This window comes from Triplophysa rosa, linkage group LG5 (genome assembly GCF_024868665.1).
Source record: "Triplophysa rosa linkage group LG5, Trosa_1v2, whole genome shotgun sequence".
Taxonomy (NCBI): Eukaryota; Metazoa; Chordata; class Actinopteri; order Cypriniformes; family Nemacheilidae; genus Triplophysa; species Triplophysa rosa.
The window spans coordinates 21,072,566-21,086,338 of record NC_079894.1 but is presented as its reverse complement, the minus strand read 5'-3'; the positions used below and the strand labels follow the sequence as shown (position 1 = coordinate 21,086,338).

At 38.2% G+C, this 13,773-nt stretch overlaps 1 protein-coding gene across 4 annotated transcripts in view; it reads left to right on the top strand.

Moving 5' to 3' along the window:
* Window positions 1–11,893, top strand: part of kirrel1b (kirre like nephrin family adhesion molecule 1b) — a 30,678-nt gene extending 18,785 nt beyond the window's left edge. The window contains exons 5-15 of one of the 4 annotated variants that reach the window (XM_057335040.1): window positions 56–206; window positions 296–401; window positions 488–636; window positions 2,763–2,890; window positions 3,196–3,322; window positions 3,398–3,498; window positions 4,983–5,199; window positions 6,553–6,660; window positions 7,602–7,708; window positions 8,308–8,388; window positions 8,471–11,893. In XM_057335040.1, coding sequence (XP_057191023.1) covers window positions 56–206; window positions 296–401; window positions 488–636; window positions 2,763–2,890; window positions 3,196–3,322; window positions 3,398–3,498; window positions 4,983–5,199; window positions 6,553–6,660; window positions 7,602–7,708; window positions 8,308–8,388; window positions 8,471–9,067 — 1,872 coding nt within the window. In that variant the 3' untranslated portion in view covers window positions 9,068–11,893. Of the gene's footprint in view, window positions 1–55; window positions 207–295; window positions 402–487; window positions 637–2,762; window positions 2,891–3,195; window positions 3,323–3,397; window positions 3,499–4,982; window positions 5,200–6,552; window positions 6,661–7,601; window positions 7,727–8,271; window positions 8,389–8,470 lie in introns of all 4 variants that reach the window. The other 3 variants (XM_057335038.1, XM_057335039.1, XM_057335037.1) reach the window with 3 other exon arrangements.
* Window positions 11,894–13,773: the final 1,880 nt, after the last annotated feature.

The following is a 13,773-nucleotide window of genomic DNA, read 5'->3' as shown; positions in this document are numbered from 1 at the left end:
GTGTAACACATGAATACAAAAGCATCCTATCTTTATGTCTGTCTTTTTTTTCCAGGAGGTGTTACCAGACAGAAAGAGAGTGACCACACGGAGTTTTCTGGAGATCCATCCAGTGGATACAGACACGGGACGAAATTTCACCTGTGTGGCCTCAAACCTGGCCACCCCTCTGGGGAAGAAGACCACCGTGACTCTCAACATCCACCGTAAGTGTTCGTGTTTATACTGTACATCTTCCTTATGCCGTTCATCCATGCAAAGTACCCTGACAATTATTCTCTCTCTCGCTTTCAAGATCCTCCCACAGTGATTCTGTCCATAGAGCCTCGCTCTGTTTTAGAAGGAGAGAGGGTTAAGTTTACGTGCCAGGCCACGGCCAACCCTCCCATTATGGGTTACAGGTCAGTATGTCTAATGTGGGTTTATATGCTGTTCTCAATGATGTGATCTCAATTATGTGTTCAATATGCATTTGTGTGCGTTGAAGGTGGGCTAAGGGTGGTGTGATTTTAGACGGAGCGAGAGAAAGTGTGTTTGAGACCACAGCAGATCACTCGTTCTTCACCGAGCCTGTGTCCTGTATGGTGTTTAACGCAGTGGGCAGCACTAACGTCAGTATATTGGTGGACGTCCACTGTGAGTATTTTCTGCAAAACACCATATACACACTAGAAAATGTATTTGTTCCGCTGCCAATGCGCATAATTTAACACAGTCTGTGATAACACATTACAGGTGTGACTTTTGAATCGTCCCATTCATAACAGATGAAAGTACGTCTATACTGTATGCAAGGGTGTGCAATATTTTTTTAAGACTAAACTGAGTTCAAGCATGTCTCACAAGCAAATCATTAAAATGTGTGCCCTCTAGTGTACAAACAGCACAATGTCTTTGTAAAATAAATGGTCCAATCAAAATAGCCCATCATTTTGCTGTCAGGTTTGAGTGTCTGCTCCATAGTTTCGGGATTTACAAACAACTGAATTTGCTAAGCGTTCTTCTACAATACATTTACAATTCCTGACTCCAAATAGTCTTGGAGTGAGCTTTCCACAAGCGGCTCTTTGAAAAACGTGAATTCTCGCAATCACCTTTATGAACGTTTCTCTGCTCAAACCCCAAAAGTTATATAAGTCGCTATACGCACATCCTTATTAATAAGTGAGGATTTTATTCAAATGCTATGATTTATGAGATAACCCATTTAATATGTAATGGTTAATTGTTGGGGTACGCCATTGGAAAAGAAGTTTGTGAAACACTGTCATGTGGATGAAACTAGGCAGATATTGACTAGGACAGCGCGAGTTCATTTATTTTTATTTAAATTCGAGGGTTGAGCTGAGCGCAGCATATGTCTACTACAGTGGTTCTCAAACCTTTTTGTTGTAAGGCCCCCTTTGTGTAGAATGCATTGCTTTGCGGTCCCCCAAATAAAGACTTATAATCTTAAACTTAGAATTTTAATTAAACCAAAAACATATTCAGTTATACAATGCTGGAACATCAATTCCTTTGGTTGGTGGTCTTATTTTTTATGTTTGATTGCATAAAATCTATGATAAATTTCTATATTTCATAAAATGCCACAAAATCTGTGGCCCCCTGGATCCATCTTCGGGCCCCCCAGGGGGGCCACGGCCCCCAGTTTGAGAACCACTGGTCTACTAGACTCTAGACCACAAACTGTTTTATAAAACTCGAGTGCAAAAAAACACAACGTCTCTCTATCTTTGTTAGTTACTGAAGTCATATACTGTACGTGGAAACACCGCAACAGCACGAGCGAAATAGGCTACGCATACATGCAGTTCTGTATGTGCACTTTCATGCGAAGGCCCGAGTGAGCATTGTTTTTTGAAATAGCTTTAAAAAAATTTGATAAAACTTACACATGTGATGGGTGTCACCGTCTTTGATTTTTGCTTCAGTGTTTCTCATCATGGATAGGCCTACATGTATTTCTTTTGTAATAGCAGGAAGGGGATGACATTGCTTCTGTCAGCCAGGATACATATCTCTATATTTTTATGTATAAAGAAACATTGTAACGTTCTTAGATACAGTACATAGTAAGTGCGATATTATAAAGCCAATGTTGTTTCCAAAGTTAAATATCTGGCAAGACTTGCTGGATGTGGAAACCTGAAGAGAAACATTTGCTGTTAAAATGCATGTGCATTGTAAAGGGTTCCCACGGGTCATGGAATTTCTGGAATATCATGGAATTTTAAAAGGTCTATTACAGACATTGAAAGTCATGGAATATCAGGGATTTTTATTTGTCACATTAAATTTTAGTTTCCATTTATCAAAATGTAATTTTTCTATACTGTATTTTTATCAAGGTTTTTTTTACACATTTTTGCGTATTGTTATGGTTATCTTCAGTGCCATTTTAATCCCTTCCCGCTTGTCACCTGGCAATCACTTTAGTCAAATGCAGTCACCTGTAGCTCTTAACTAAGGCAAAATGTCAGGAAAAATGTACATTTCAAGAGCATTGGCTAAAAAACGACCACTTCGAAGACTGGGTTTCATTCATTATAGGTCATGGAAATTCAACTTTTTAGTCAGTGAAAGTCAGGGAAAAGTTAGGGAATTTGACATTTGACTTCGAGTGGGAACCCTGATTGTAGCAAAAGTGATAGTTTGCAGGTGTTTTAGTTCTAGTCACTGTTAGTTCTTGCCCTTTAGGGTTTTGATATTTAGTGGATCTGTATCATGTTTTTTTCCATTTCTTACTCTTTTTCTCGTAGTTGGTCCAATTCTGGTGGTGGAACCGAGGCCTGTAACAGTAGATGTTGACTCTGATGTCACACTCAATTGTAAGTGGTCAGGAAATCCTCCACTCACCCTCACATGGACCAAGAAGGGCTCCAGTATGGTGAGTGCACACTAGCTGTACCCCGACCCCAGTAGTACTGTACACATCTCTTATATAATCATTTAATGTCTTAAAGTGATACTTCAGCCAAGAAACAACATTTCCCGTTGTTTTATTGCATTATTCTTCAAGAAGAAAGTCATATTCAGTTAGGATGCCTTGAGGGTGTGTAAAACATGGGGAAATTTTGTTTCTTGGCTGAAGTATCCCTTTAAAGATCTCTGGATTATTTGCCACAAGATGGAGCCAGACTGCAAATATTTGAGCAAAACATTTGCAATAACTGTTTTTCTCGCTTTGTTTAGGTCCTCAGTAATAATAATCAGTTATTCCTGAAGTCTGTGAGTCAGGTGGATGCTGGGCAGTATGTGTGTAAAGCCATTGTTCCCAGAATCGGCGTTGGTGAGACCGAGGTCACGCTCACTGTCAATGGTCAGTAACTCATGGACTTTGCAAATGTACTGATGGTGATCTCGAAGTGCCCATATGTTTCAAATGGTTCTCCAGGTCCTCCGATCATCTCAAACGAGCCAATCCAGTATGCCGTGAGAGGAGAGAAGGGAGAAATCAAGTGCTACATTGCCAGCACCCCTCCGCCGGACAAAATCGTGAGTTGAAATCTATGTTTGTGATAGTAATAAGCTCAATAAAAGGGAAGGAAGGAGGCGGGAACCGGCGAACAATCACAATAAACTTTAATCAAAAATAAACAAACAATAATCCGGAAGTAAAAAGGCCACACAAACATAAACAAAACTTAACATGTCCGGGCCCGGTCCTCTCTCGCCGTATCCTCCTGTCGCTCGTCCTTTTATGCTTCCGATCTCCTCCGTGAGAGATGCGAGGCCGGTGTGACGCCCTCGCTTCCTCCTCCCAAGGCTCTCGTCACGCCTCCCTCGTCACAGTGATATAGTCAGTACACTTGTAATACAGTGTCTGTCTTGACGCTGTTGTTTTTTCATTTCTTCTATCCCTTTGCTGAGATTATATCATATAATACTGTTAATAGTTGGTTGATTCCCCCCCAAAACATATTTGTGCCGAATTGTTGCCTCTGACTTTCCTTTTTATTTGTCCTTTCCTTATCACCTTTACACTATACTGAACACTGTGTGAGAGAGAGAGAGAGAGAGAGAGAGAAAGAGCGCTGTGCCAAGAACTTGTGAAAAATAGAGGTCAAGACGATATCAAATGAGCGATGAAGGGAGGGGGTAGGGGGTTAATGTCCTGTACCTTTCGGTTATGATTATGACCAGCGGACGACAGTACATGACAGATGAGTGAATGAGCTTTTAACAATCTCAGCACTTTACTTAACCCTCATCCTCTCTCTCTCCCTTTCTGTCCTTTTGTCACCCTCCTCCTCTTTAACTTTCTCCTTCATCAGTCCTTCAAATATCTATTTTTTTGCTGTCTCGGTTTTAGTTTGAATTGATTTTGTGTGCATTAGATGTCTATACATATGTACAAAGATGTGCAGTTTAATTCAAATTTATTTATTAAAAAATCCTATACGCTACCCCCCCCCTCTCTCTCGCTCTCTGATTGCTCTCTGGATAATGAGACATGGCACAACAGCGCTGGCCTTTATGTGAAGACAGTGCTTATGAAATAATGAATGAGGACAGATAAAAAAGGAGAGTGAGAGTGGCCCATATGCTTGTGTTCATCATGCTCTCGGCCTTCCTGTTTCGCCCCTCGCTCTCGGTCTTTCTGTTGTTCGCACTGTATTAGCACTGTAAATATTTGATAGAGCTTTGTTCATTTTGTATGAACTATCCACTCTCCCAGAGTTCAGAACAAAATCCTTAAAGTGTTTTAGTGTCTGCGAACTCCTGAGAGAGTGGTTACTCTTTTTTTCCTTGTGGTTTTTGGTGTTGCTTTTATTTTTCTTTGTCAGTTACGCGGTTTTTAGTTTTTTTATTTATGTTGTATTATATTTGACGTGACATAGCACATTAAAATGTAAAAACTACTGAACACATCAAGACCGAGAATTTGTGTTGTGAATCATTTCTGTATTTTCTTACATTTGAATGTATGACTTTCTCATATAATTATTCATGTGTTTATGTGAATGTTTGTGCTACAGGTATGGGCGTGGAAGGAGAATGTGTGGGAGAAAGAGAGAGGGACGCTGTTAGAGAGATATACAGTGGAGCAGAGCAGACCTGTGTCACAAGGAGGCGCTGTTCTCTCAACTCTCACCATCAACAATGTGATGGAATCTGACTTTCAGACCACTTATAACTGCACTGCATGGAACGCTTTCGGGCCGGGAACCATGATCATAACTCTAGAGGAGACAGGTCAGAACACACAATGTTTGTTTTACTATACTGGTCGGGACATTACATAGACTTTCAACGATTTTATATTAGGCTGATGATATATTCTATCCCCTACCTCTAAACCTAACCATAACACAAAACATTAAACAATTAACATTAAATCTAAAAAAAAGATTCATGAGCCTTTTTATTTAGGACCAGTAAAATGTCCTCACAAGTGGGTTGTAATTGGGAAAGGATATTAATATAGCTGAACAAGGTACACATTCACAATAAGGTGCCTCTACAAATATTATCCACAAATGTTAGAAATCTCATAACATTTATAGGTATTTTAACTGTCAGATATAGTATATGTACACTGTCAGAAAAAAGGTTTATATAAGGTTTTCTGTCGCTGTGGTGGTACCCTTAAAGCAGGGGTATTCAATTCAAGTTCCAAGAGGTCCAGTCTTTATATTGTCTTCCAAACGGAGGTCCGGACAATATGTTTTTTGAAAATAAATAAATATTTAATCAATTTAGCCCAGTTGGATATACTGTATAAAAGATTCTATTTTGATATCCACAGTATGTATGTATAGTAGGCTCTGTGGCTTTAGGGGAATGCCCTCTTAATAGAAGCCTGATAATTAATGTTTGTAAATAAAAACTACTGACAACATGCAAACAGCAGATGTAATGTAACAATTAAAATGCTCATCATAAACAGAAAACAAAGTTACTTACTAAATTGGACTTTCCATGCCATTTTCACTTTTTCACTTTCATACCAGAACTACTTCTATCTTTAAATCATTTCCCAATTAAAACATTGTTCATTACAAAATGTGACCCTGCTTGTGAAAACCCAGCAAAAGTCCTTCATAAAATCATCCTATAGAATATTCTGTGAAAATATAACACTATCTTCAATATTGACTGAATAATACCAATATCTTAGTGAAATTAATGCTTGAAATGAATCTTTGATGCTTGTTATCAAATAATCACAGGGTCACAAATGTTTACATGCTGCTCAATAATGCTAATGCTAAATGTAGATAAAAACGTTTTTTTGTATCTTATAGCATATAGGGGCGATTTCCCGGACAGGGCTTAAACCTAGTCCCAGACTAATTTAAATGTTAGAGGTGTCTTAATCGACAACAGCTTGCACTGACACATCTTAAAATATATCAGTGTGATTGTTTCGTCTCAAGATGGCCACCAGTGATGATTTTTTTGTAAAGTATGATTTTAAAAACGACTTAAATGTCCTAATTTAACCAAGGCCTATAGTCCTGATTTAAACTAATCCCTGTCCGGGAAATCACCCCATCTATGTTATGTCTCAAATACAACATCTCTATTATGTCTTTCTTTTTTTAGATATAGTGCCTGTAGGAGTGATAGCAGGTGGATCCGTTGGATCTTCCATTCTGCTGCTGCTTCTCCTGTTTTCTCTTATATTCTATCTCTATCGACAACGCAAAGGGAGTAAGTACATTGTGTTTCTACTATAACTTTTCAAATGTTTTATAGGATTATTATTTTTTATTTATTTTCAAAGAATATATATATTCTGAAAACAGCTTTCTTCAGCCAATATTAAATATAACATTAGTTTTAACTTGTTAGAGCTAGCCTGCTGTTCAATCCAATCCAGTAAACGTTATTTAGGGTTTCTCAGGTGCTATCTATACATACTTTATATAAATTTACTGTATAGTTACTTTGAGGCTAGGGTTTGCCGAAGAGCACCATTAACCATACGCAGAGTTAGTGTATTGCTGTCAACAGTGTTGGGTTTGTTCACAGAGGGCCATATGTGACCCTTTAAACTGATTCATATTGAATATTGACATTCAAAATAGCATAACCTCAGTGTTGGGCAAGTTACTCTGAAAAAGTAATTAATTACTAGTTACTAATTACATATTCAATGGTGTAATTAGATTACTGTACAAATGACTCTCTCCAAAAAGTATTTAGTTACTTATTACTAATTACTTTCTATATCCTGCATCAACCTTGATTAGAAATGATTCAAGGATAGACATGAAACGGCTTATGTAATTAATTCTAATGAATAATAAATAACTACATACATTATTCTTATTAACTGACCAAAGTATACAAATGTAAGAAGGATACATTAAAGCATTCATTTTAAAGCTAGACTAATCATTTTAAAGTCATTTCCACTATTGAATATATTACACAGTATTTAGTTCAATTACATCAGAAGTAACTGTAATTAAATTACAGAAAAAATTAGAGTACTCCGTTACTTTACTTTTTCAAAGGAAAAGTAATTAAATTACAGTAACTAATTACTTAGTAACTAGTTACACCCAACACTGGCTGTCAAAGCATGAAATCATATTTTGTAATACAATGTTATGAGGCTTTGTGTCATTCATCTGTAACTCTTCCAGGTCGTCGTGGAGTCACGCTGAAACCGGACATTAAGGTGGAAACGGTCAACAAGGAGAGCCACAGTCTTGAGGAAGAGACCGCCAGCGCATCCACTGCAACGCGAATGGTAAAGGCAATGTATTCTGTGAGTATCAGTAGATAAATCAGAAATTACAGTGTAGCCCGATTTGAAATTCACTGCTAGGTTTATAAAAAAAGAATACATTAAGTGCATTATGGTGCAAACCCAAGCACAATTTCTGCTCATGAGACTGCTAAAAAAAGGTGGTCTGGAAAACAGTGAACTGGGTAGCATGAAAGCAATCCACCCCAACTCATGGAAATGAAGCCGTATTAATGATAGATATCTAGTGCAATATGCTAATCAAACCCATGACTTTGACATTGCTAGCGCCATGCTTCAGCAGTTAGGACACAGGAACCCTGATGCCCCTTTAAAAGCCCAGTTCATTCTCAACTTTTAAACAATTTGAAGTTGTGAGAGCTCAAACAGCATGAAAAGACCTCTTAATAGTAGTGAATAAAAAGTGATCAATCATGGACACTTTCATGTCCACAAACATCTATTCTTCTCCAGTTCTGATAAAGCTGATATCCTGTTTTCCTCCCCCCTCCCTGTTTCTTTTCCTCCCTCTCTCCCTGTGTGTGTTTTGTCGTTTGATGGTTTAGTTTCTTCCCTCTGTCTCCCTCTCTCCCTCCACACAGCCTTTCAAAGACGACATGGACCTGAAGCAAGACCTTCACAACGACACTATGGAGACCAAGGTGGATGACTACGAGCCTAAGGTAAGAAACAATCTACAGGCTAATGAACTTAATCTAACTTTCAGATATTTTGCACAATAATAGTATATGTTTGCAATTCCAGGATCCCACTAATGGCTACTACAATGTTCGAGCTACGACGCACGAGGACGTCCGAGCTTCTTCCCGCTCCTTGCTCTACCAAGAATTCCGTCCTCTGAATCCAGCGTCGGTATCAGCAACAGCCGGCGGCCCGGTGCCCAACATTCACCCTGCGCCCATGGCCCGTTACGAACCACGGCCGGGTTCCCGAATGGCTCACAACACATATTTTAACACCATCGCCAGGGTGTCACAAAGTCAAGCGCCGGCCAACCCCATCTCCAAGACCACAGACTATCCGGGAGATCGCGGGCTGCTGGAATCAACCAATCCGCTAGCTTTTGACAGCTATGCTTATTCAACAACACCTCAGTACAGATTAGGGTTCGCCCCACCTTTGGAAGGAGGACCGGCTTATGAAATGTATCCTACGGGACCTACGGGACAAGGGGCAGGGACAAGTCAAGGGGCAGGGACAAGTCAAGGGGCAGGGACAAGTCAAGGGGCGGGGCAAGAAACCAGTGTGGGAAAATACACCAGCTCCGCCCAATTTCCATATTCGACCCCTCCTACGGAGTACTCGCAGAGACACACGCAAAGAATGCAGACTCATGTGTGAGACAAACACACACGCTGGCACATTTGTGCACACAAAAGTCTCTTTTCTACCTTTACATCAATATTGCGATAGATGCCGACTTTACAAAAAAAGAAAAAGTGCCAAATTACGGTTGATTAAAAAAATGAGCCAATCAGAAAAAGAAAACTCATAAGAGGTTACAGCGAGAGGGCATGCACCATAACAGAGAGCTTCGTCTACCTTACAACCAAATGTGAGGTAGAAGTGACAAATCCAATTCTCAGAAATTCTGTTCTCTCTTTATCTTCATGTCTGACCCTCCACACCATAATAAACTCTTGCAAACCAACCATTGGACGGTTTTGACTGTGTAAGGTGTGACCGTCATTAGGAATGACCAATAAGAAAGGCTGGAGGGCATCAGAAGCCATCAACTATTGGAAGTGAAAGCCCAGTGAAAGCCGGATTGTTATGCACAGGATAGGAGTATGCAACTTGTGCCACCACACAACTTAATAAATACGACGCGTTTTAACATTGTGTGAATTTGGGGCAGGCTCACGATGATTGTATTATTTACTGCAAACGTACAACATAAGCAATGAACACTGCAGAAAATCAGTTGAAGGATACGGCAACAGTTGACAATCGTTTGTGAAATAATTTACTGTACCGTACGGTGACCTCACAACAAGCAACTCTGTGCAGATGGGCCACCCAACACACGGTTTCTAAAGCGTAATGCCTGCACTGCCCAAGGATTAGCTTTCTGCTGCCAGTTTGGACTCTTCTGACCGGGATGGAGATCTGAGTATCTGGATAAATACCACCAGTGCTTTTAACTCTGAAAGCTGGAGTTTGTAACATGTAGGATGTTTTTTTAAATAGACGCTATTCACCAGACTCTCTCGTGAACACAAGCTCTGCCTCCTTCCAAGAAAACCTCACAAGTATTTGACACTTTAAGTGTTTATATATATATATATATGTACGTGCGTGTGAGTGTTTTTGCTCATGTAATGTGCAGGATGATTTTGAATGTGCAATCTTCATTTGTTCAGTTTCTTTTTTCAAAAGTGTCCACGTATTCGTCCGTCACTTTCAAAGTAGAGTAGTGTGCTTTTCCATATTTGTATCTAAACCGAATTGCATTTGAAAGCGCTTTTATAGTATTTTTCTAAGGTGGTGAAAAAACGATAAAAGATTGAATGGTTTTTGGTAAGCAGTGTAAAGGAGAAAAGTGTTTTTAAAAACATTTTTAACATTTATGATTTGTACATTTGTCTGCATTCTGTAAAGAGAAATTGAGCAGAATTGATCATTAAGGTAAAAAAATAAGCAGTGACATTTGACCCTTAAGTTTCTGAGACACCAGTGTAACATGATCAAATTTATATGCAAATTGATTTGCACTGTTTGACTCTTAACAGACTTTTGTCCTCTGCAGTCACTCAACGTTTGTGCAGAACATCTTTCGCTGCTGTTGAGATTAAATCTGGCTGGATTTCATTTAGCCTGAACTGAAGACTTAAGCCTTGGTACAAAATAAAATAAAAACAAAATGATTATAAACTCCACATTCATGAGGAAGAGAACTGTACAGCACTATAGATCTTAACAGGAGAAGCTTTGTTGAAAATGGGATCACATTTACTCTTAAAAATAAAGGTGATACAAAGGTTTTTTTTTACAGTTATTGCATAGAAAAATCCTTTTTGGCTGCTTAAAAATATTCAGTCACAGTTCCGTTTGTGTACAATGCTCCAGATATGAGCTGATGTCTTACGAGGACCCGGATTATGCCCTGATCCCATGCCCATTCTCCTGCCTACTTAGCTATGTATAGGCAATAAAACACGAAATAAAATATTAAACAAAAAATGTATAGGTTCTTAAAGAAATAATTTCTTAACTTTTTCTTACGTCGTCATAAAGAACCTTTTTTGCACCAGAATGTTAAAGGTTCTGTATACTGCCAAAAATGGTTCTTCTATTACATTGTGTAGTAGCACCTTTATTTTTATTTTTCCATGAATACGGTGCATTTTGTGTCCCATTAGTTGCTTTATATGCCTTTAAATCCCTTTAACTGCACATTTTAAATTTGAACCTCAGTTTATGTACACATCAGAACCTAAAATGGTTTACAGTGCATGAAGATGTACATTTTGTCAGTATGCTGGGTTCTTTTTAACAAACCCAGCTGGTGGGTTATAAATTGCTGGGTCAAATATAAACAAATATCAAATATTTCTGGGTTAATTTAAACCAACTTCTGGGTTGGTCTCTTTTTGGCCCAACACTGGGTTTTTAGATGTATGTGTTCCCTGGAAATCAAATCCATAAGCCTTTAGTGAAAGAAAACATTTCCCCTCAAAAAAAAATGTAACAAATTATTTTGTTTAGTTTCTGGGCCTGTTTTGTACCCTAGTCATGGAAAGTGCCTAATAAATTCAATTATTTCTACACATCCAACATGTTAATATACCATGATGGTTTGGAAAAGTAAATGAATTGTCAAATGATCAAACTGACATATCAGAGATAGATTAATAGAATGGGAGTTTAATATTAAGTGATTAGAATATGAATAAGAGCATGCATGTGTTTTAATATGACCCCAGTTTCATTCTCTCATGCTTGTGTTAACAAGGACTGTACTTCATACTATGAGGAATTTTATTTTGTCATACATTTTTATAGTTTCATTCATCTTTTCATAATGTAAAATACAGAAGAGAAATATATGATTTATGTGCTTTGTCCCATAGTGAATTCTTCACAAGATTTTGTGTAGAATTTTTGTAAGTGGTTATTTTTTTTTGTACATTGTTATTTTTACACAATATTATCAAATAAAAACATCTTTCATAGGACATCATATTGCCTTGTTATTTATAATATAACAAGGATTTTGATTGTGTATTGTTATGTTTGTTAATCACATAATCATATAATGTTAAGATTAATAAGAGCATATATATTTCCAGAGAATGAACAAAGACCAAAATAAGTATACAGATGCACAAACCCCTAATACAAAGGTGCAAACATGTTTATAAAAACATTTGGTCATATACATGTAATAGACTTAATTGTAATAAGAAGCAAGAGGATACAAGGAAAATATTTACATATTAAGACTACAGACTGTAAACAGTTTTTGAACATCTTTTGTAGAACTATTGCCTCTTGCAATTTACTTTTTTACTCTATGGGTTTACTCTTCCCCCATAGTCCAAAAACACGCTGATGCACTGGATTAACTAAAGCAGACACTTTTATCCAAGCCACATACAGTGCAGTTCATTTAAGGTACATTTTTATGTGAAATGCTCCCCCAAAACTACAGGAATGCAACACATATGCTGGAGTTGTTTTTCTGTGACATAAATATGAAAATTATTTGTCTAATAATAATATTTTTTCTAAACAGCTGCCAGTCTTGTCTATATAGAAAACAGACTTTGGTTGAGGACCATCAACATCAATGCTTCAAAAGAGTCATCATGTAATCTTTTATAAAAACGTAACCCAAAAAAGAAACAAAACAAAAACCGTTTACGTGTAATAGTACTGTCTCTGGAGTCCAGGGGCCTCATTTATAAACGTAGCGTACGCACAAAACTGCAAATATTATAAAAACGTGCGTGCGCCACTTTCCACGCAAATGTTGTGATCTATTAAAAGCAAGCTTGATGGGAGAACGGGCCTCATTTATCAATCTAACATAGAAACGAGCGCAGATCCGTGCTCAGAAATCGTCTTACAACAGGGTTTACGTGTGATTCATCAAACATTCGTATGCCGCCAATCTCATGTTATGAATGATCGTACCTTGATAAATGCGGCGGCTGAAATCGGTCGTAATTTACATATCACGCCCCTATAAATTCAGGATGTAGACACCTCGCCCCTAGATTTTGCGACATGGACCCTGTCCCAAATGGCGCACTTCATGTGGACTTGAGGTCTCGTGGACTTAAATTGCGCATTCTCGCCAAGTGTACGTGTCCGCCTCCTTTGTGCCCTCGATGCGCATTGATGCAGACTCCACTGAAGTCCCCTACCCAGGAATCCTTGCGAGCGCCCAATCACAGAACGGATGGGAGGAGTGTCGTGGATGTCAGACATATGTAAACATGACGGATACATTTTTAAATGTATGTTTTGATAAAATTCAAGATGCGTTTCACAACACATGAATTACGCTTACGAAAAATGATACAATTCTGCAAAACTTGTTTTCTTTCGCTTGCAGCTTGATTTACACCCTTACAAAACTTCTTTGCAAATGCAAATTTATTTTACGCTTGCAATATCACATACACTTTTACAAATGTTATCCTGCGCATGCAAATCTTTATGGCACGAATTTACCTTCATACCGATTCCCTTAAATAATTTTAACAGCGCCCCACCAGCCTTAACGAGGAAATGACTCTAATGCCTGTTCATAATTTTGTTAGTTATATTTACAAAGAATCTTCGAGTCGTCTCTCACAACATGTGTAATTCACATTGTGAGATTTGAGTCATCTTCCACCTTATTACAAGTGCAACTTATATTTTTAGGTCACTTTGGCATTGTGACCGTGACAGTGACTGCACTTCAATAGCTAAATTACATATTTAAAATCTTGTCCTTTCGCGCTAAAACCTTTTTGGAGCTTCAAAAAATTGACCCCCATTCACTCCCATTCTACCTCTTGGAAGAAAAGCGATTTGTGATATAACTCCGACAA